Genomic DNA, 22,493 nt, shown 5'->3' with positions numbered 1-22,493 from the left:
CATCCTTAAGGGAAAAGGAAGCGACCTTTAGGGAGTTGGGAGCCCGTGGAGTGGTTTCCAGGAATGCTTTTCCAGAACAGCGTAGGGTTTGGAGAAGTCAGGGTGGTACCAGGGAGGTAGCATGTCCCACTGTGGGCCCAGAGTAAACAAATTTTGTTAAAGGAAAAGACTGGTGGTGAAAGTTTGGTGACACCTCCAGGGAGAAAGGTGAGAGCGCTGTTGGGAGGATAGAGCTGATAGCGAGGGAGGGGTTTTGTTTCTGACCTGACTGAGGTGGAGGGTGGTCAAATGGGGAGGAATAGAGGGCCAGAAACTCTTGGTAGAAATTTCTGTGCAGACTTTATTTCAATTCAATTTTTTTTTTTTTTTGGTCTTTTTTTCTTTTCTAGGGCCGCACCTGCGGCATATGGAGGTTCCCAGGCTAGGGGTCTAATCAGAGCTGTAGCCGCCTACCTACACCACAGCCACAGCAATGCCAGCTGCAAGCCATCTCCGTGACCTACACCACATCTCACTGGCAACGCTGGATCCTTAACCCACTGAGCGAGGCCAGGGATCGAACCCGCAACCTCAGGGTTCCTAGTTGGATTCCTTAACCACTGTGCCACGATGGGAACTCCCCAATTCAGTCATTTTTACATGCTTTTTCTAGTGAAGAAATTAGTAGAATTGGAATTACTGAAATTAGTAGAACTTTCATTCAATGAGAATGAAAACTTTTAATTGGATTGATTTTTTTTCCAGGTTGTTGTGCAAAAATGTTCTATTAATGAATACATTTTACCGGCTGTTATCCATCCTCCCCCAAGAACTCCAACTGAAAAGTAAGAGCTAATTTTTATTAAGTGTATACACATTTTTTTTTGAATGAGGGACTATTTCAAACATAATAGTAACATGATCTTAATATTCTGAAAGCTATTGATGGTGGACATAAGTATTACCCTTATTTTAGATTGGGGGTGGTGGGGTGCTGATTCTGTCAGAGTGCCTGTTTCCTAACCACCTCATCAATCTTTTAATCTTTGCACATGCTAAGGGTGAATAAACATTTTATAAGTTGTGTATTTATTTTCTATGTTAGGTTGGTTATCTTTTTCTTAATCATATTGCGGCTGTTTATATCAATTCAACTTCCATTCTCCCCATCCTAGAGCAACCGCTATCTTACTTTCGGTCTCTATAGATTTGCCTATTCTGGGTATTTTATATGTTCAGTCATATGATAGGTGGTTTTTGTAACTGGCTTCTTTCACTTAGCATAATGCTTTCAAGGTTCATCCATGTGGTACCATGATTCTGTACTTCATTCCTTTTCATTGAGAATGTATACATTGTGAATGTATAGCGCTTTTTTTTTCTCTTTCATTAGTTGATGGATATTTGAGTTCCACTTTTGACTATTGTAAATAATGCTTCTGTAAACATTTGTGTACAAGTTTTTGTGTGGACCTGTGCTTTCATTTCTCTTGCATATAAGCCTAGGAGGGAAATTGCTGGATCACACAGGAAGTTTGTTTACTGTTTGGGGAACTGTGAGACTGTTTTCCAAAGGAGCTGCACAAAAGGAATTCCACCCAAAGGAAAGCTGTTTCTTCTACCTTAGAATACTTCTTGCACCAAGTGAGTGGATTTTTTTTTCCACTACAAGCAATTTTCTTCCTTCCTTCCTTCCTTCTCTCCTTCCTTCCTTCCCTTCCTCCTCCTTCCTTCCTTCCTTTCTTTTTTCTCCTTAGGGCCATACCTGCAGCATATGGAAGTTCCCAGGCTAGGGGTCGAATTGGAGCTACTACAGCTACTGGTCTATGCTACAACCACAGCAATGCAGGGTCCGAGCCGTATCTGCCACCTACGACACAGCTCTTGGCAATACCAGATCCTTAACCCACTGAGCGAGCCCAGGGATCAAACCCGAATCCTCATGGATGCTGGTCGGATTCGTTTCTGCTGAGCCACAGAGGAACTCAAGAAATTTTCTAATTATCTATGGGCACCAACTGGGTGTACTACAACTCAATTCAATTCAGACACTATCTCCCTGGAGTTAGTGCAGACCCATAAGTTAAGGTACCCATCTCAGAATGCAGCCCTCCCCTTCACGTGTCAACTATGAGGAGAGGCTTTGTGTATTTGTGACTGATTGGCTATAAATCAGGAATTTCCATGACCTCCTCAGAGATGATAATTTGCTTGACTGGCTTACAGAATTTGGGAAAACAGTTTACATACTACATTACCAGGTTATAAAAGGATGCAATTCAGGAAGAGCTAAATGGAAAAGATGCATAAGGCAAGTTATGGGAGAAGGGGAATGGAGCTTCAGAGGTCTCGCTGGGTGTTCTCCTGACACCTCCATGTTTTAAGCAATCAAGAAGCTCTCCTAGAGTTCCCGTTGTGGCTCAGTGGTTAATGAATCCGCCTATGAACCATGAGGTTGCAGGTTCGATCCCTGGCCTTGCTCAGTGGGTTAAGGATCCGGCATTGCTGTGAGCTGTGGCGTAGGTTGCAGACTCAGCTCAGATCCCAAGTTGCTGTGGCTCTAGCTTAGGCTGTTGGCTACAGCTCCGATTAGACCCTTAGCCTGGAAACCTCCATATGCCGAGGGAGTGGCTCTAGAAAAATACAAAAAAAAAAAAAAAAAAACCAAAAAAACAAAACAAAACAAACAAAAAAAAAGCTCTCCCAATCTCTCTGGTTAGTTGTCTTTTTTTTTTTTTTTAATAGAGACCTCATTGGCTAGGCATGATTGATTATATAACTTGCTATGGTAATTACCTCTATCTCCAGCCCCTCTCCCTTCTCAGGAGAGTGGATTCCCTGGCAATCAGCCCCCATCCCGAGGGGCTTCCAAAGTCACCTCATGAACATGAACTCAGATATGACTATATCTGAATAAGAAATGTTGCTCTTTCACCTTTATCAATCTTGAGTTGTTTCAGAAGCTGGGGACAAAAACCGAATATTCTAACCAAGTATATTCCTGTTACTTCCATCCCTTAAGAAATTTCAAGAGGTTCAGGAGTTCTGGCCAGGAGCCAGGATGAAGATCAATATATATTTGTTTCACAATATACCACGGCGCGCCATTTTGCCTTCCACCAACAGCCAATGAGCTTTTCAGTTCTTCCAGAATCTCACCAACATTTGTTATTTCATATAAATTGAATCGTTTAGTTTGTACTCTTTTCATTTGGCTTGTTTTACTCAGCATAGTAGTTTTGAATTTTATTTATGTGTCATGCACCTGTAATTTATTCTTTTATGGCTGCTGTGATATATGATTATATCACAGTTTGCTTATCCATTCATCTGTCGATGTACACCTGGATTGTTTATCATGGAACTATTATGAATACAGGTGCTATGAACAGTCTTGTATAAGTCTGTGAGGACATATCACTTCAACTTTTTTTTTTTTCTTTTTTTTTTTCGGGCCTCACCCACAGCATATGGAGGTTCCCAGGCTAGGAGTCAAATCGGAGTTGTAGCCACCGGCCTGCACCACTGACGCAGCAACTCCAGATCCGAGCTGCATCTGCGACCTACACCACAGCTCACGGCAACGCCGGATCGTTAACCCACTGAGCGAGGCCAGGGATCAAACCTGCGTCCTTGTGGATGCTAGTCAGATTTGTTTCCACTGAACCAGGATAGGAACTCCATTTCAGCATTCTTGAGTATATATCTAGGAATGCAACTGCTTCCTTGGGGGGGGTTCAGTTTTATTTTGTAATTCTCTTAAATTTAGAGGTTAAAAAGTCTTTTTTTTTTTTTTTTTTTTTGTATTTTTAGGGCCTCATTCGAGGCATATGGAGGTTCCCAGGCTGGGGGTCAAATCAGAGCTGTAGCTGCTGGCCTACACCACAGCAATGTGGGATCCGAGCCAAGTCTTCGACCTACACCACGGCTCACGGCAACACCAGATCCTTAACACACTGAGCAAGGCCAGGGATTGAACCCCCAACCTCATGGTTTCTAGTCGGGTTCATTAACCACTGAGCCAGGAAGGGAACTCCAGAAGTTAAAGAGTTTTCGTAAGTTTTCTTTTTTAGAGATTTTGGTTCTCTAAGTAACAGGTATACACAGACTGTTGACCTAAAACAATAATTTTACAGAGACCCCTAGCCTGGGAACCTCCATATGCCATGCGGGTGCGGCCCTAGAAAAGGCAAAAAGACCAAAATAAATAAATAAATAAATAATAATAATAATTTTACAAGCAAAATGGGTTTATTCAGGAGCAGCAAGGATTTGTAATTCAGGGAGTTCCCATCCTGGCTCAGCAGACCAGTATCCATGAGGACACAGGTTCAATCCCTGGCCTTGCTAAGTGGGTTAAGGATCCTACGTTGCCGTGAGCTGTGGTGTAGGTTACAGAGGCAGCTCAGATCCTGTGTTGCTGTGCCTGTGGTTTAGGCCTGCGGCTACAGCTCCGATTAGACCCCTAGCCTGGAAACCTCCATATGCTGCAGGTGTGTCCCTAAAAAAAAAACCCAATAAATAAATAAATAAATTGTAGTTCAGAGCATGCAAATCTATGGAAAACCACAGGTGAATTCAGAGAACAAAGGGAAGGAACATTCTTCTATAGTGAAGAAGGAGGCGTTGGGAGGGTTTGTTAAAAAGAATCCCTTAGATGAAACTAGGTGTTGGAAGTGTAGAGGCAGTTCATTGGCTGAGTGGACTCTCATTGACTGGGCTGTTGCCAGGCTGCTGGGTAGTAAAACAGTAAACTTTACCCTCTTGGAGAAAGAACTGTATGTCTTTTCCTTTTGGGTTTGTAATTGATGTCATGTGGTAGGGCAAGAGAGGTACCCCTTCCAGTCCTCCCAACTCCATTTTTATTTTTATTTTTGCTTTTTAGGGCCGCACCCACAGCATATGAAGCTTCCCAGGGTAGGGGTCAAATCGGAGCTACAGCTGCCAACCTACACCACAGCCACAGCAACGCCAGATCCTCAACCCATTGAGCGAGGCAGGGATTGAACCCGAAACCTCATGCTTCCTAGTCGGATTGTTTCCACTGTGCCACGATGGGAAATCTCTCCCAATTCCATTTTAATGGAAGTTTCTATTTATTAATTTTCACATGATGATAGTGGGGTTTTCATTTGAGGATGTCATCTGTGGCTTTATTTATTTTTTTGGCCATTTCTAGGGCCGCTCCCGTGGCATATGGAGGTTCCCAGGCTAGGGGTCTAATCAGAGCTGTAGCCACTGGTCTACAACAGGGCCACAGCAATGTGGGATCCAAGCTGCATCTGCAACCTACACCACAGCTCACGGCAACGCTGGATCCTTAACCCACTGAGCAAGGCCAGGGATCGAACCCGCAAAGTCATATTTCCTATTCAGATTCGTTAACCACTGAGCCACGACAGGAACTCCCTGTGGCTTTATCTTGAAGAGGTTTCCAAACGGCTCTCCTGGAAACACAAATAGCCTTCTTCACACAAGCCCTGTTCTTACAATAGAGTTAGATCTTAATTATGGTTGGATCAGAGCTAGTGTTTACATTATAACTGTGTAAATACTGTGTCTAATTCAGCCACTAGTATACTGTGATGACTTTTCTTTTTTTATGCAACTTTTTATTCTCCCTGGAGTCTTATTAAATCCTTACAGAATTTCTTGCCTTTGGTGTCTCGGAAAATGGAGCCCCAGATGTTGGCTCCACCCCTGGCAGAAAGGAAACTGAGGATTCTCCTACTGGCTCGTGACTACTTTCTTCCCCTTTAAGGGGCGGTGACCATGTCCCACCCACCAAAGGTACGCCAGGCTCTGGGTGCTGGGTTTTTGTTTGTTTGTTTGTTGTTGCCTTCCTTTGGAGGTGTTATCGCTGTCCCTATTACCTTGAATGCTTCTCCAGACTCTTGTATTCTCAAAATCTTCCCCTGACCCTCATATTCAGCCATATGCATTCTCGGGGTATTTGCTTTTCTGCTTATACGTCTCCTGGTTTCCCTCCGCTGAAAAGGCGGTTGGTTTGTTTTGTAAGGACACCTGCCTAGAGGCCTGGCCCATGGTGGCATTTCCCAGTCTTTGTGCAAAGCGGGTGTCTTGTCTTCCCAGCGGGTTGAGGCGGACGTGTCCTACCCCATGGTTGCCTTGTGTGAGCGCGAGTTTCTGCAAATCAATGCAGTTTGCGGCTCAGGGTTTAAGGTGTCATGAAATGGGGGTAGTTTGGGTGGCTTTTGTCCGTTCCGTGCAAAACGGCCACTTCGCTTTCTGTATGTCAAATCCTGCAAGATGGCGGCCCCCTGTTGCTTGACGGGTTGGGCGCGGACATATTACCTCCACGGAAAAGCCGGAAATACGGTGTGCATGCTCCGTACAGACGCCGCACGCCCTCGTCGGCCGCCGTTGTCCGGTGCGGCGGCTGGGCGAGGGCACCGCAGTAAAAGAATTCACGGAAGTGCGGATTTTAGGAAGCTGCTGTGGGGGTCAGGTCCGTGCGTGGATCTCTAGGTGGGACGGGAAGAGGGGGCCGAGGTGGCTGTGGGTGTCCGGGTGGGGTGGAGCCGCGGGGTCCGTTAGAGGAAAGGAAGCCAGTGGGAGTTGGTGACTGGGGTATCTGTGACAACGTTGGAGTCAGTTCCGAAGGATTCTGGTGGTCAGTGATTAAGGCCGATCGAGATCAAGGATTGAAAGTCAGGGGTCGAGCGTTTGTGTTTGTCCTCAGTGCTTAGCGGTTGAAAACTGCGGTAGGGAATGCTTTTCGTCAATGAAAGCGGTGTCTGGTTTGGATTCGGGCTTTGATAGGCGTCTCGATGACAGGAGCGGGACACTTAGGATCAGCGAATCTGGGTGTTTAGTCCAGGTTTCAGAATTAATTCCGAATGGGTGTGACCAGTGTTTGCGGGGGAGGTCCAGGTATGTGTGTCATTGAAAGGTCTGAGAGTTGAAGCTGGTCGTGGAAGGGTGTGGTTCAAACGTAGCTTTCCCTTTCAGTTCCTCAAGCCCGAGGCCTCCTTTGCAAATCGCCTTTGGCTTTCCAGATCTCCTTCTCTGGACTCTGTAGGAATGAAAGCGCTGTTGGAGTTTGAGGGTTAAGCCCAAAGTGGTAAGGTTTCTACTGAAGATGAGGGTATTGACTTTCTTACAAGTTTACTGTGTGTGTACATACACACAGCTGTCATAGTTCTTTTGAGACCTGTCCTAACATAAGTAAAATAACATCTCAAGGACTTCCCTTCTTGGCGCAGCAGAAATGAATCCGACTAGGAGCCATGAGGTTGCGGTTCGATCCCTGGCCTTGCTCAGTGTGTTAAGGATCTGGCGTTGCTCTGAGCTGTGGGTGTGGGTCACAGACGCAGCTCGGATCTGTGGTTGCTGTGGCTGTGGTGTAGGCCAGCAGCTGCAGCGCCGATTCGACCCCTAGTCTGGGAACGCTGAAGCGGCCCTAAAAAGACAAAAGACTAAAAAAAAAAAAAAAAAGCATCTCGATTACCCCAATTCTATTCTCCAGTGATAACGTTTGTTAAATTTTTCATGTATTTCCTTTTTAGTCTTCATTTTTCTTTGCTTGATTTTCACAATTCCAATAAACTGCTGAAATGTTGGTATAATTTGCCTCATTTAATTTTCTATCATAAATATTCAAAACATACATAAAATCTTTTTCTTTGTGAATTGTTTTTTAAGGAGCTCCTGTTGGCTCAGTGGGTTAGGGATCCAACCTTGTCACTGCTGTGGCTTGGGTCGATGCTATGGCGTGGGTTTGATTCCTGGCCAGGAAAGTTACACATGCTGCATTCCGTGTGTTCCCCCCACCCCCAAAAAAAGGAATTGTTTTTTTAAAATTTTGGTTAACAATATACTGAGAGGCAAACGTTTGCCATTATTGACTGGAATCACTCGATTTAGAACGTAGATAGAATGTAAATGCTGATTTTTTTTTTTTTTTTTTCACTTTTAGGGCTGTACCTGTGGCATACGGAGGTTCCCAGGCTAGGGGTCAAATTGGCATTGCAGCTGCCGGCCTACACCACAGCCACAGCAACGCTGAATCCTTAAGTTACTGAGCGATGCCAGGATCGAACTCACATCCTCATGGATACTAGTCAGATTTGTTTCCATTGAGCCATGACAGAAACTCCCAAATGCTGAGATATTACGTTATCACTTTTGAGAACAGGGTATGATTCTACATTTACCCAAGGCTGTGGCTCTCCATTCCTCATCTCCACCTTGATTTTTTAATTTTTTTTTTTTTTGCCTTTGTAAACAGGCTTTTTACTTTCAATTTTTTTGTTCAATTTTATTTATTTCACTCTTTCATTATTTATTTATTTATTTTGCTTTTTAAGGCAGCACCCGCACCACAGCTCATGGCAATACCGAATCCTTAACCCCCTGAGGGAGGCCAGGGATCGAACCTGCATCCTCACGGGTACTAATCAGGTTCGTTTCCACTGCGCCTCGACGGGAACTCCAGCACGGTTAATTTTTGAACATTTCCATCCCCTCCAAAAGAAACCCACATGCTTGACAAGCACCGCTCATCCTTCCATTGCCCTCACATCTGAGCAACCACTTACCTACTTTGGGTCTCTGTAGGTTTGCCTGTGTGGCCGTTTCATATAAATGCAGTTGTATGACGTGTAGTCCTTTGTGACTGGCTTCCTGCACTTAACACGATGGTCGTGGGGGGTTAGCCATGTGCTGCCAGGTACTTCATTCCTTTTTTTACCTGACTTACTCCATCCTGTGGATAGAGCACCTTTTGTTTATCCTTCCATCAGCTGATGGGTATTCGGGCGGTTTCCACTTTTTGGCTCCTATAAATAATGCTGCTGTTAACCATGTGGGTACAAGCTTTTGTGTGGACACAGGTTTGCTTCTCTTGGTTATAAACCTTGAGTGGAATTGCTCAGTTGTATGGTAAATACGTTTCATCATTTGAGGGGTCAGCAGGCTGTTTTCCCAAGTGGCTGCACCATCTTACATTTGTACCAGCAGCGTATGAGGGTTCCGCTTCTTCCACATACTCGCCAACACCTGTTATTTTTGTATTTTCATTTTATTTTAATTTTTTTGGTTTTAGGGAGTTTTCGTTTTTGTTTTTGTTTTTGGCACTGCACCTGTTGGCATGTGGAGGTTCCCAGGCTAAGGGTCGAATTGGACCTGCAGCTGCCGGCCTACACCACAGCCACAGCCATGCCAGATCTGAGCTGCGTCTGCAAACTACACCACACCTCATGGCAACACTGGATCCTTAACCCACCAAGTGAGGCCAGGGATCGAACCTGCATCCTCATGGATACTAGTCGGGTTTGTTATCACTGAGCCACAATGACAACTTCCTAATGATGCTTTTTTATTTTTTTTATTTTTTTATTTTTTTATTTTTTGTCTTTTTGCTGTTTCTTTGGGCCGCTCCCGTGGCAAATGGTGCTTTTTTAAAGAAACAAGCTGATGCATATTCAACCGAAGTCAGATCCTCTCGTCCATCCACTATCCCGTCCCAGAAATTATGGCTTTCTTGAACTTGTTTTATATAATGCATATTTTTATACTTTTACAAAGTGTGTATATATGCACAAAAAATAATTTTGTTCTCTATGCCTTAATTTTTTTTTCTCTTGGTTTTCCTTTGTTTCTTTCTCATAACAATGATTGGTGAAGATGGTTCAAAGACTTTAGATCGGGTACACAAGCACACGTGATCTTAAAGGATTAGCTGTCCTCGTCCTCACCTTTTATGTGTTCTTTTTGTATCTTTTTTTTTTTTTTAAGGCCGCACCCGCGGCGTATGGAGGTTCCCAGGTTAGGGGTCTAATCGGGGTGCAGCTTCCGGCCTACACCACAGCCACAGCCACACAGGAGCCTAGCTGCGTCTTTGACCTGCACCACAGCTCATAGCAATGCCGGATCCTTAACCCACTGAGCGAGGCCAGGGACTGAACCTGCAACCTCATGGTTCCTAGCTGGGTTCGTTAACCACTGAGCCACGACGGGAACTCCTATATGTTCTCTTTGAAAAGCTGATCAGTGTTAATTCCCATGTCGTGGGGGCATCTTAACATGCTGGTTCTCCTTCCCCATGTTCCCACTGACAGTCACCCCATTCCCAGCTCACAGAAAGAGGAAACACACATTCACAGTCTTCTATTTTTTTGCACCGGAGTGTAACAGTCTCTGGGACCTCAAAGAAAGGGACCCACGACCTTGAAATCAGGTGAATGACAGTGACAGTGACCCTGAGGACCTAGACACTCAAAGTGCATTTACTTTTCAGCTTACAGGTCCTGGCCCCCAGAACAAGACCCATGAAGTGACACGAGAAGGTTTCGGGACTCAGATGCTATCACTTGTGGATCACCACTGACCCGCAATTACAATTTCTAACTGGCTGTTTAGGGCAGCTCAAGAAGAGCCTCTGGAGACGTGCTAGTCTTGGGCCATTTCCTACTGACAGAAGACAATGACCAAGGACCAGGTGACTTTTGGTTTGTCTTATTCTTTCCTTTGTTCTTGGATTGATTTCCGGGGGACTTTAAAAAGCAAGGGAGGGAGTTTCCATTGTGGCGCAATGGAGGTGAACCCGACTAGCATCCATGAGCATGCGGGTTCAGTCCCTGGCCTCCCTCAGTGGGTCAAGGATCCGGCATTGCCGTGAGCTGTGGTAGGTCACAGATGGGGCTTGGATCCCGAGTTGCTGTGGTTGTGGTGTAGGCCGGCAGCTGTAGCTCTGATTGGACCCCTAGCCTGGGAACCTCCATATGCTGTTGGTGTGGCCCTGAAAAAGCAAAAAAAAAAAAAAAAGGCAATGGAATTACATAGAAAGCAGCAAATTGGTTAAGTAGGATTTGTGCAGACATAAATGCAGATCTCCCTTCAACCTCAACGCAATGTAGAACCAGAATATGTTGCTCATGGGATCTCTACCACATAACTAATCTTAGAATATCACGTGTGCCTGTGTGACATTCGCACTCAACCTCCGTCCCGTATCGTCAGAGGATCCTGATGATTGCGGGATGTGCGCTGCCTCTGGGGAGGAAGCACTCCCCTTCTTCAGAGGATGCCACGAGGTATTTCGTGGCACTCAGGTCTCAGGACTTTTTCAAATGTTCCTTCCTAGAGGTGACATGATAGATGGTGCCCTTGACGCCAGCCTTCATGTAAATGCAAAAACCAGGTTCCTCCTCAGAGACCCCTTTGCGCACAGACCAAGAGAACTCAGCAGGCACAGGTCTTCCTGGGACCCTAGCAAGGTGACCTATGGACCCAGCCTTGTGGCTCAGGATTAATTTGGAATAAAACCTAAGTGACTCAGGAACACAGAAGGATGGCATAACTTTCCAAGGTCCGGTACGAACAGGTGGCTGAAACAGTGTTTGTGTACAACTAGGTTTGGCAGGAGGGAGTTGTTACCTGGTAATGTTGGTAGTGTCCCGAGGTTTTGCTTTAGAGCTTCCCGCTCAGCATGGAAAACAAAATTTATGGTTCCCAAAGGGGGAAGGGCCGGAGCAGGTACGTTAGGCGTTTGGGCTTAAGAGATACACACAACTGTATATAACATCGATAAACAAGAAGGACCTGCTGTATAGCACAGAGAACTAGACTGAATATCTTACAAGAACCTATGATGGAAAAGAATCTGAAAAAGAGTAGGTACATGTACCTGGGTAGCTGCCTCACTTTGCTGTATACCTGAAACATTGTAAATCAAATATACTTCAACTAAAAAAAAAAAAAAAAAAGTCCTGCTATTTAAGATGGTCCATACTCCCTCCTTGTGTTCAAAGCCAAGTCCTACTGTCTCATCTTTTTTTTTTTTTCCTGGCTACACCCTCAGCATGCAGAACTTCCTGGGCCAGGATCAGACCCTGCCACAGCAGGGACAATACTTGATCCTTAACCCACTGAGCCACCAGGGAACTCTCCAGCTCATCTTTTATTACCTTTAAAAAATGTAATAATATGAATGTAAATGGATACATTTTTAAAACTCCAGTAATGTAATTACAGAATATAAAAAAGTGTATGTGTGTGTATATAACTGAATCACTTTGCTGTATAGCAGAAATTAACACAGCAATGTAAGTCAACTATACTTAAATTAAAAAAGTAAAAAACATGGAGTTCGCATCATGGCTCAGCAGAAATGAATCTGACTAGTATTCATGAGGACACAGTTTCGATCTCTGTTCTCGCTCAGTGGGTTAAAGATCCGGTGTTGCTGTGAGCTGTGGTGTAGGTCAGCAGCTACAACTCTGATTTGACCCCTAGCCTGGGAACCTCCATATGCTGTGAGTGTGGCCCAAAAAAGACAAGGTCTTACTGTATAGCACAGAGAACTAATTCAATGTCCTATGATAAACCATAATGGAAAAGAATATTTATAAAAATTTATATAGGTATGATTGAATCACTTTGCTGTACAGCAGAAATTAATACATTGTAAATCAACTATACTTCTATTTAAAAAATTAAAAAAAACTTAAGTGATTACAAAGTACATATAGTGAAAAAGTAAGATTCCTCAGAGCTCCTGTTGTGGCTCAGAGGGTTAAGCACCTGACGTTGTCTCTGTGAGGACTCGGCTTCAATCCCTGGCCTCACTTAATGGGTTAAGGATCCTGCTTTGCTACAAGCTGCAGCATAGGTCGCATCAGATCCGGTGTTGCCATGGCTGTGGTGTAGGCCAGCAGCTGCAGCTCCAGTTTAACCCATGAGCCAGGCATTTCCATATGCCATAGGCGTGGCTATAAAAAGAAAAAACAGGAGTTCCCGTCGTGGCGCAGTGGTTAACGAATCCGACTAGGAACCATGAGGTTGCAGGTTCGGTCCCTGCCCTTGCTCAGTGGGTTAACAATCCGGCATTGCCGTGAGCTGTGGTGTAGGTTGCAGACTCGGCTCGGATCTCGAGTTGCTGTGGCTCTGGCATAGGCCGGTGGCTACAGCTTCGATTCAACCCCTAGCCTGGGAACCTCCATATGCTGCAGGAGCGGCCCAAGAAATGGCAAAAAGACCAAAAAAAAAAAAAAAAAAAAGAAGAAGAAGTACTATCTTGTGATTATAGTGTCTGGAGTTTCCACACAGTTGATTCTGATCATGGTTATGAAGATTCATGATGAATGTACAAATATATTTTATTCATCCTGATGTTGCTAGAATATATTTAGTGCTTGGCAAATACGTACTTCCTTCAAAATATATACATATAAATCTAGCTGTGTGGCAGATGTTTCAACTATATCTTGCAAATGTTTTTAGTTTAGCAAGAGGATTTAATGACTGCTAATTTCAGAAGCTTCTGATTTGTTGAAGGATGGTTGACTACAAAATTGTAGAATATTTTGCTAGACCTAGGTTTGGATATTTTGCTGGATCTAGATTTAAATATGATAGATTTTGCCTCTGACAGTATGGTTTAAAAAAAAAAAAAGCACGGCGTTCCCATTGTGGTGCACTGGAAATGAATCCAACTAGTATCCAGGAAGATGCGGGTTTGATCCCTGGCCTCGCTCAGTGGATCATGGATCCGGCGTTGTCATGAGCTGTGGTGTAGGTCACAGATGCAGCTCGGATCCGGCATTGCTGTGGCTGTGGTGTAGGCCAGGACCTGTAGCTCTGATTCGACCCCAATTTGTGCAGCCCTCAAAAGCAAAAATAAACATAAGTAAGTACTCAAAACCTCGAAAGACCTCTGCATATAGTTGTAGCCTAAATGGTGATAAATTGCAGCACAACTTCCTTCACTTGCTCTCCGTTTCGGTACCCAGAGAAGCACTTGATTAAAAACAGTTGTGCTGTTACAGGGATCCCTGACCCTGGAGGATGTGGCCGTGGACTTCACGTGGGAGGAGTGGCAGCTCCTGACCCCCGATCAGAAGGACCTGTACCGGGACGTGACGCTGGAGAACCACCGCAACCTGGTGGCCGTGGGTGAGGCCGGCTCCCCTGTGTCCCTTGGGGGGTCCCCAGTCCATGGCCTTTCCTTTCTCCGCTTTGGTCAGCTCTGGAGTGTCTGTGAGGCTCTGAAGGGGGAGATGAGTCTCAGTTCCTCCTCTGGTCCCCAGCCTATGGTGCATAAGCTCCTTTCTGGAGAGCTGTGCCTTTCCTTGGCCGAGCTGCACATTGCCTGGTTGGTGAAACAGGCCCTTCTTCACACTGGCAGCCCACAGCCCAGGTCAAGAGCCCATCTCTCCTGTCGTTTCTTACCAACAGGGTATCAAGCCCTGAAGCCGGACGCCCTCTCCAGGTTGGAACGAGGAGAACTGTGGCCAGAAGAAGATGAAATCCTTGGTCAAATTTGTCCTGGTGAGTAACAGAAAACCAGCAGGGGGCGCCCATGGGGGTCGTATTCTAGTCGTCCAGAGATGTCTCAGCCATGAGTGTCTGGAACGTGGAAGCAGCCTGCACGAACCTCTCATAGATGAGCTCTTTGTCTTGTAGGGGCGTAGAAGGACGTGGCTCTTCTTAGATTTGATCCCTGTTTCACCTAGGTTTCGATTTTTTTTTTTTTTTTTTTTTGTCTTTTTGCCATTTCTTGGGCCGCTCCCGCAGCATATGGAGGTTCCCAGGCTAGGGGTCGAATCGGAGCTGTAGCCACCAGCCTACGCCAGAGCCACAGCAACGCGGGATCCGAGCCGCATCTGCAACCTACACCACAGCTCACGGCAACGCTGGATCCTTAACCCACTGAGCAAGGGCAGGGACTGAACCCGCAACCTCATTGTTCCTAGTCGGATTCGTTAACCACTGCACCACGCTGGGAACTCCCGACTTCTTTTTTTTTTTTTCTTTTTTGGCCGCCCCATGTCATACGGAGTTCCTGGGCCAGGGATCAGATCCGAGCTGCAGTCACCACCTAAGCTGCACCTGGGGCAACGCTGGATCCTAACCCATCGTGCGGGGCCAGGGACCAAACCTGCGTCCCAGTGCTCCCCCCAGATGCCACCAATCCTGTTTCACCACAGCAGGACTTCTTTTTTATTTTTTATTTTTTTTTCCTTTCTACGTTTCTTCTTAGAAATCTTCCCATCCTTCTTCCCCTAGCACTCTATCACTCCCTGTTCCTTCCGCTTTTCTTGCCATGAAATTCTGCCTTCCACACCACTCTCTAAAGGGAGAGGTTTGAGAAGCTCCCGTCGTGGCACAGCAGAAACAAATCTGACTAGGAACCATGAGTTTGCGGGTTCCATCCCTGGCCTCCTCGCTCAGTGGGTTAAGGATGCAGCGTTGCTGTCAGCTGTGGTGTAGGTTGCCAACCTGGCTTGGATCCTGCATTGCTGTGGCTGTGGTGTAGGCTGGCAGCTGCAGTTCCAATCGGATCTTTAGCCTGGGAACTTCCATATGTCATAGGTGTGGCCCTAAAAAAACCAAACACAACACAAAAAGAGGTTTGAGTTTAGCACTGTCTTCTGGCTACTGTACCTTCATGCCCCTTCATGTTCCGTTTTTAACATTCACACCATCTTTGGCTAGGGGTCAGGATTTCAATATATAAATTGGGGGCAGGTACCTGCTGTTTTTTCATCATATATGCTGGCTGTGCTAGAAAAGTCTTGTCCTTCCTCTTGTGTTTCCCCTTTCCCCTCCCACCACTCACACACTCATAACACTTCTGACACCAGATGTCGGGGACGGGGGGAGTCCCCCCATAATAAGCAGTTCTCTGCCACACCAGCGGAGTGCCTTAAAATTCAGGGCCATTCTGACACCTTCTCTGATGCCTGGAGAAAGCCTCAGACTCCCCAAGTTAAGGGCTCAGTCACTCAAGACTGTCCCCAACCCCCCCTTCAGATGCCAGACACAAATCCAGGTTGTCATGTGCGCTGCTGTGCAACTGACTGTAGACTGGAGGCTCCAGTCTCGGAGAAACATTTTTCTTACTAGAACATTCCTTTTTTTTTGTTTGTGTTTTTAGGGTCCCACCCACAGCATATGGCAGTTCCCAGGCTAGGGGTCGAATCGTACCACAACCACAGCAATGTGGGATCCGAGCCACATCTTTCATCTGCATTGCAGCTCATGGCAATGCCAGATCCATAACCCACTGAGCAAGACCAGGGATTGAACCCAAGTCCTCATGGATACTAGTTGGGTTCATTATTGTTGAGCCATGACGGGGAGTCCTGAACATTCATGTGTTATAAGAGGGTGTAACTCAGGAACAGCCAGGTAGAAGAAGGCATAGGACCAAGTGTGGAGAAAGGGCTTGGGGTGTCATGCTCTCTGTGTGCCATTCTCCCCAAATGTCCCCATGTTCATCACCCCAGAAGCTCTCTGAACCCTGTTATTTTTTTTTAATTTTGTTTTTATTTTTAAAAATTTTTCAATTGATTTTTATTTTTTCCATCATAGCTGATTTACAGTGTTCTGTCAGTTTTCTCCTGTACAGCAAAGTGACCCAGTCACACATACATGTATACATTCTTTTTCTCGAATTATCCTCCATCATGTTCCATCACAAGTGACTAGATATAGTTCCCTGTGCTATACAGCAAGATCTCATTCCTTATCCATTCCAGAGGCAATAGTATGCATCTCTTAACCCCAGATTCCCAGTCCATCCCACTCCCGCCCTGAAATTTTATTTTTCTGGATTTAAAAAATTTTATTTTTATTAGATCATGAACCCCATACTTTTGTAATTTTTGTTTTTTTCTTTTTAGGGCCGCATCTGTGGCATATGGAAGTTCCCAGGCTAGAGGTTGAATTGGAGCTACAGCTGCCAGCCACAGCCACAGCCTCAGCAACACAGGATCCGGGTCAAGTCTTCCACCCACACCACAGCTCATGGCAACGCTGGATCCTTAACTCACCGACTGAGGCCAGGGATCAAACCTGTGTCCTCATGGATACTAGTCAGATTCATTTCCACTGAGCCATGACAGGAGCTCCCCTTACTTTTGTAATTTTTTTTTCTGTCTTTTGCCTTTTCTAGGGTCACATCCGTGGCATATGGAGGTTCCCAGGCTAGGGGTCGAATCAGAGCTGTAGCTGCCAGCCTACACCACAGCCACAGCAATGCCAGATCCGAGCTGCCAGTCTGTGACCTATACAACAGCTCACGGCAATGCCAGATCCTTAACCCTCTGAGCAAGGCCAGGGATCGAACCTGCAACCTCATGGTTCCTAGTCGGGTTTGTTTCCACTGCACCATGACAGGAACTCCTTTTGTAATTTTTAACGGAGGCTTCTTCACCCTAGGCACGATTGCTCATTAACTTCATTTCCAGCCCTTTTCCCCTTTCTGGAGAATGGGGTGGGAGTAGGGCTGAAAGTTCCAAGCTTCCAATCATGGCTTCGACTTTCTGGTGACCAGACCCATCCTGCAGGCCACCCCGAATCCCATCATTGAACAAAAGACACTGCTGTCACCTAGGAAATGCCAAAGGATGTAGGGACTCTATCAGGAACCAGGGTCAAAGAGCGAGTATTAGAACAAAAGTTGCTCCATGTGCTCTTATCACCTAGGAAACTACAAGGGTTTTAGGAGCTCTGTGCTCAAAACCAGGAGCCGGTGAAATACATTTTTTCCCTAAATGTTTCCCTCCCTCCCCAGCTCCCTTATTTCAACTTTGCTATTCCTGTTATTTCTTTTTTCTTGGTTGCACCTGTGGCATGCAGAAGTTTCCAGGCCCAGGGATCAAAACCAAGCCACAGCAGTGACACTGCCAAATCCTTAACCACTAGGCCACCAGGGAACTCTTGTTATTTTTTTAAACATTTTTGGAGTGCTCGTCAACGTTCAGCAGAAACAAATCTGGCTAGCATCCACGAGGACACAGGTTCGATCCCTGACCTCAGTCATTGTGTTGCCAACAGCTGTGGTGTAGGTCACTGACATGGCTTGGATCTGGCATTGCTGTGGCTGTGGTATAGGCCAGCGGCTACAGCTCCAATTTGACTCCTAGCCTTGGAACCTTTATATGCTGCAGGTGCAGTCCTGGAAAGACAAAAAAAAAAAAAATTTTTTTTTCATTCTCTCTTCCCAGCCCAAACCACATCTTTGAATCACGGGTCTGCTTTGCTTTAATTTTCTTTTATAACTGTTCATTCTGATCAGTACTTTGCCATATGTTAAAAACAGTATTGCTGGATTCATTCCCTTAGAAGTTACCTTTTCCTGGAGTTCCACTTGTGGCACAGTTGGTTCAGAATCTGACTGAAGCAGTTTGGGTTGTTGTGGAGGTATAGGTTCAATCCCTGGCCCAGCTCAGTGGGTTAAAGGATCCAGCGTTGCCACAGTTTCAGTGTAGGTCACAGCTGTGGCTCAGATTCAGTCCCTGGCCTGGGAACCTCCATATGCCATGTGTGCCACCATAAAATTTTTAAAAATTTTAAAATTAAAAAAAAACTTTAGGATAGGCTAATGACATTAAGTCCCAATTAATCATATTGCCAGTCATGTAAAATAGAAATTTCTCATCTGTCAGTGACTTCCGAGATATGGTGTCATCTTACTTAGATAGTTTGCTTTCTTTTTCCTAAACTCAGGGTCAGCTATGTTTATTTGTTGTTTTTGGTGTTTTTTGGACTGCATCCACAGCGTGTGGAAGTTCCCACACCAGGGATTGAACCTGTGCCATGGCAGTGACCCATGGCAGATCCTTAATCCACTGTGCCACAAGTGAACCTCCTTTTTTTTTTAATTTTGTATTTTTATGGCCACACATCTACATCACAGCTGTGGCAATACCAGATCCTTTTTAACCCAGCGTGCAGGGCTGGGGATCAAACCAGCACCTCCACAGCAATGCATGCCACTTCCTCTTTTTTTTTTTTTTTCCCCTTTTTAGGGCCACACCTACAGCTTACGGAGTTCCCAGGCTAGCGGTCAAATCAGAGCTGTGGCTGCCACCAGCCTACACCACAGCTGCAGCAACTTGGGATCCCAGCAAGTCTGTGACCTACATCAGAACCCACAGCAGTGCTGAACCCCCAATCCACTAAATGAGGCCAGAGATTGAACCCGAGTCCTCATGGATACTAGTGAGGTTCATTACTGCTAAGTCACAGCAGGAATGCCTCCAAGCCACTTCTTAATCCACTGTACCCCAGCAGGAACTCTAGGGTCAACTATGTGTAAAAGCGTCTCCCCAGTGTTTTCCTTGCCTGAGAATCTTTTCTTGGTCCATTGCTTTAAATATTTTTTGATTACTAAAAAATAATGTTTGGTTAGGCTATTACACACTGGGACTACCAGCTATGAACTACAACAACAAAAACAAGAAAAATTTTCTTTTTAAAAAAAAAAACCTTTTTGTGGAGTTCCCGTTGTGGTGCAGTGGTTAGGTTCTTCCAGAAATCTTGTGCCAAGAGAGTCCCCAAGAACCAGTGTGGCCAGCTTTCTGTCTCTAACAAGGCATTGTCCTTTCTCATCTAAAATATCCAGGAGGATGGAGTTCCTGTTGTGGCGCAGTGGTTAACGAATCTGACTGGGAACCATGAGGTTGCAGGTTCAATCCCTGGCCTTGCTCAGTGGGTTAAGGATCCGGCGTTGCCATGAGCTGTGGTGTAGGTTGCAGATGTGGCTCAGATCCCATGTTGCTGTGGCTCTAGCTTAGGCCGTGGCTACGTCTCCAATTAGACCCCTAGCCTGGGAATCTCTATATGCCATGGAAGCGGCCCTAGAAAAGGCAAAAAGACCAAAAAAAAAAAAAAAAAAAAAAAACCCCTCAAAACCTTTTTGTTAATTATCGTTGATTTACAATGTTCTGCCAAATTCTGCTGTACAGCAAAGTCACCCAGTCATTCCCTTTCTTATATTATTTTCCACCATGGTCTATCCCAAGAGACTGGATATAGTTCCCTGTGCTGTACAGTAGGACCTCATTGCTTATCTATTCTAAATGTAATAGTTTGCATCTACTAACCCCAAACTCCCAGTCCACCCCTTTCTCCCCCCCAACTCCCTGGCAACCACAATCCTGTTCTCCATGTCCAAAGGTCTGTTTCTGTTTTGTGGATAGGTTCATTTGTGCCGTATTTTAGATTCCACATGTAAGTGGTATATGCTATTTGTACTTTTCTTTCTGATTACTTCACTTGGTATGAGAATCTCTAGATGCATCCATGTTGCTGTGAATGGCATTATTTCATTCTTTTTCATGGCTAAGTGGTATTCCATTGTATACATGTACCACATCTTCTTTATCTGTTCATCTGGCAGTGGACATTTAGGTTGTTTCCATGCCTTGACTATTGTGAATAGTCCTTCTCTGAACACAGCAATGTATGTATATATATATATTTTTCCTTTTTAGGGCTCCACCTGCAGCATTTGTAAGTTCAATCAGAGCTGCAGCTGCTGATCTACACCACAGCTGCAGCAGCGCCAGATCTGAGCCACATCTGCAACCTATACCACAGCTCGTGGCAATGCCAGATTCATTAAGCTGCTGAGCCAGGCCAGGGATCAAACCTACATCCTCATGGATGCTAGTCAGGTTCTTAACCCACTAAGCCACAGTGAGAACTCCAAGAATGCTTGTGTCTTTTTGAATTATAGTTTTGTCCAGGTATATACCAAGTGGTGGGATGGCTGGAGCATATTTCTTAGTTTTCTGAGGAACCTCCATACTGTTTTCCATAGTGGCTGCACCAATTTACATTCCCACCAACAGTGTAGGAGTGTCCCCTTTTCTACTTGAACTTTATGGGCAACACTGAGGTCAGTATTGTCCATAAAGAGTCAGCCTACACAAAGGCATTTGTTAATTAGTTTCACTCTATAGCAAGCTCATGGGAAGATTCTTTTTTCTCTTCTTTCCTAGAAATGAGAAAAGATAACTGTCATTTGCAGAAGGACTTGAAAAATCAAAGATGTCCAAAAAGAATGGAACAGTGTCTCAAACATAACACACTTGGAAACATTGTTCATCAGAGCAAAAGAAACTTTCCTTTAAAGCAAAATCATAATATATTTGACTTACGTGGGAAAGCACTGAAATTAAATTTAGTAAGTCAGAGCAGAAGTTATAAAGGAAAGAATCCTGTTGAGGTTAATGGAGATACGAAATCCTTCCTCCATGCAAAGCGTGAGCAATTTCATGTGGAAATTAAATTTCCTGAGCATGGAAGTTATATGAACTCAAATTCACAATTCATTAAGCCTCTAGAAACTCAAAAGATGAATAAACCTCATGTATGCACTGAATGTGGGAAAGCCTTCGTCAAGAAGTCCCGCCTCATCGATCATCAGAGAGTTCACACAGGAGAGAAACCTCATGGATGCAGTGTATGTGGGAAAGCCTTCTCTAGAAAGTCCAGGCTCAGTGAACATCAGAAGACCCATATAGGAGAGAAATGGTATGCATGCACTGAATGTGACAAAGCTTTTCCCAAGAAATCACGGCTACTTCTTCATCAGAAAACTCACACAGGAGAGAAGCCCTATGTATGTGACGAATGTGGAAAAGGCTTCATCAAGAAGTCTCGGCTCATTAATCATCAGAGAGTTCACACGGGAGAAAAACCTCATGGATGCAGTCTGTGTGACAAAGCATTCTCCAGGAAGTCCAGGCTCATTGAACATCAGAGAACTCATACAGGAGAAAAACCATATGAATGCACTGAATGTGACAAAGCCTTCCGCTGGAAATCACAGCTCAATGCACACCAGAAAACCCATACAGGCGAGAAATCATATGTATGCAGTGAATGTGGAAAAGGCTTCATCCAGAAGGGCAATCTCATTGTACATCAGCGAACCCATACTGGAGAGAAACCCTATGTATGCAGTGAATGTGGAAAAGGCTTCATCCAGAAAGGCAACCTCCTTATACACCAACGAACTCACACTGGAGAGAAACCCTACGTATGCACTGAATGTGGGAAAGGCTTCAGCCAGAAAACGTGCCTCATCTCACATCAGAGATTTCACACTGGAAAGACTCCCTTTGTGTGTACCGAGTGTGGAAAATCCTGTTCACATAAGTCCGGTCTCATTAACCATCAGAGAATTCACACAGGAGAGAAACCCTACAGATGCAATGACTGTGGGAAAGCTTTTCGGGATAAGTCCTGCCTCAATAGGCATCGGAGAACTCATACTGGGGAGAGACCCTATGGATGCACTGACTGTGGGAAAGCCTTCTCCCACTTGTCATGCCTTGTGTATCACAAGGGGATGCTACACACACGAGAGAAACGTGGTGGTTCGGTCAAGTTGGAGAATCCTTTCTCAAAAAGCCCCAGCTCATCACAGTCACGTGATATCATACAGGAAAGGAACTCCATCAGCATGGTGACCATACAGACGCCTTCTGTGGCAGCTCAGACTCCATTAGACTTCATTGGGTTCCTAGCAGACAAGAACGGAGCCCTGGTAGGACAGCCAGGTGCCAGATGTGCACCATCAGCAGGTAATAGAAGTTGCACAGAAGAGAAGCCTAATGAATGTGGTGGTACCTTCAGTGATCAGTTACATCATACTTTATGTCACAGAAACCACACAGGCATAAACTGTGATATGGTCAAGGTAGAAAACCCTTGAATAAAACCTTCTAGCTCGTTTTCTGGCTGGCGAATGT

The 22,493-nt window shown here is 45.1% G+C and overlaps 1 protein-coding gene across 1 annotated transcript; it reads left to right on the top strand.

The window, feature by feature from the left end:
* On the top strand, positions 5 to 22,476 carry LOC100625971 (zinc finger protein 613). The gene is given in 9 exon segments (XM_013995152.2): positions 5 to 207; positions 745 to 824; positions 1,481 to 1,623; positions 5,607 to 5,769; positions 10,241 to 10,441; positions 13,770 to 13,896; positions 14,179 to 14,271; positions 20,736 to 22,335; positions 22,337 to 22,476. Coding segments are annotated over 5 exon segments (1,923 nt in total). The 5' UTR covers positions 5 to 207; positions 745 to 824; positions 1,481 to 1,623; positions 5,607 to 5,769; positions 10,241 to 10,426; the 3' UTR covers positions 22,425 to 22,476.

The sequence above is a fragment of the Sus scrofa genome, chromosome 6 (genome assembly GCF_000003025.6).
Source record: "Sus scrofa isolate TJ Tabasco breed Duroc chromosome 6, Sscrofa11.1, whole genome shotgun sequence".
Taxonomy (NCBI): Eukaryota; Metazoa; Chordata; class Mammalia; order Artiodactyla; family Suidae; genus Sus; species Sus scrofa.
The sequence above is the reverse complement of the archived record's forward strand: the minus strand, read 5'-3'. Positions and strand labels throughout refer to the sequence as shown.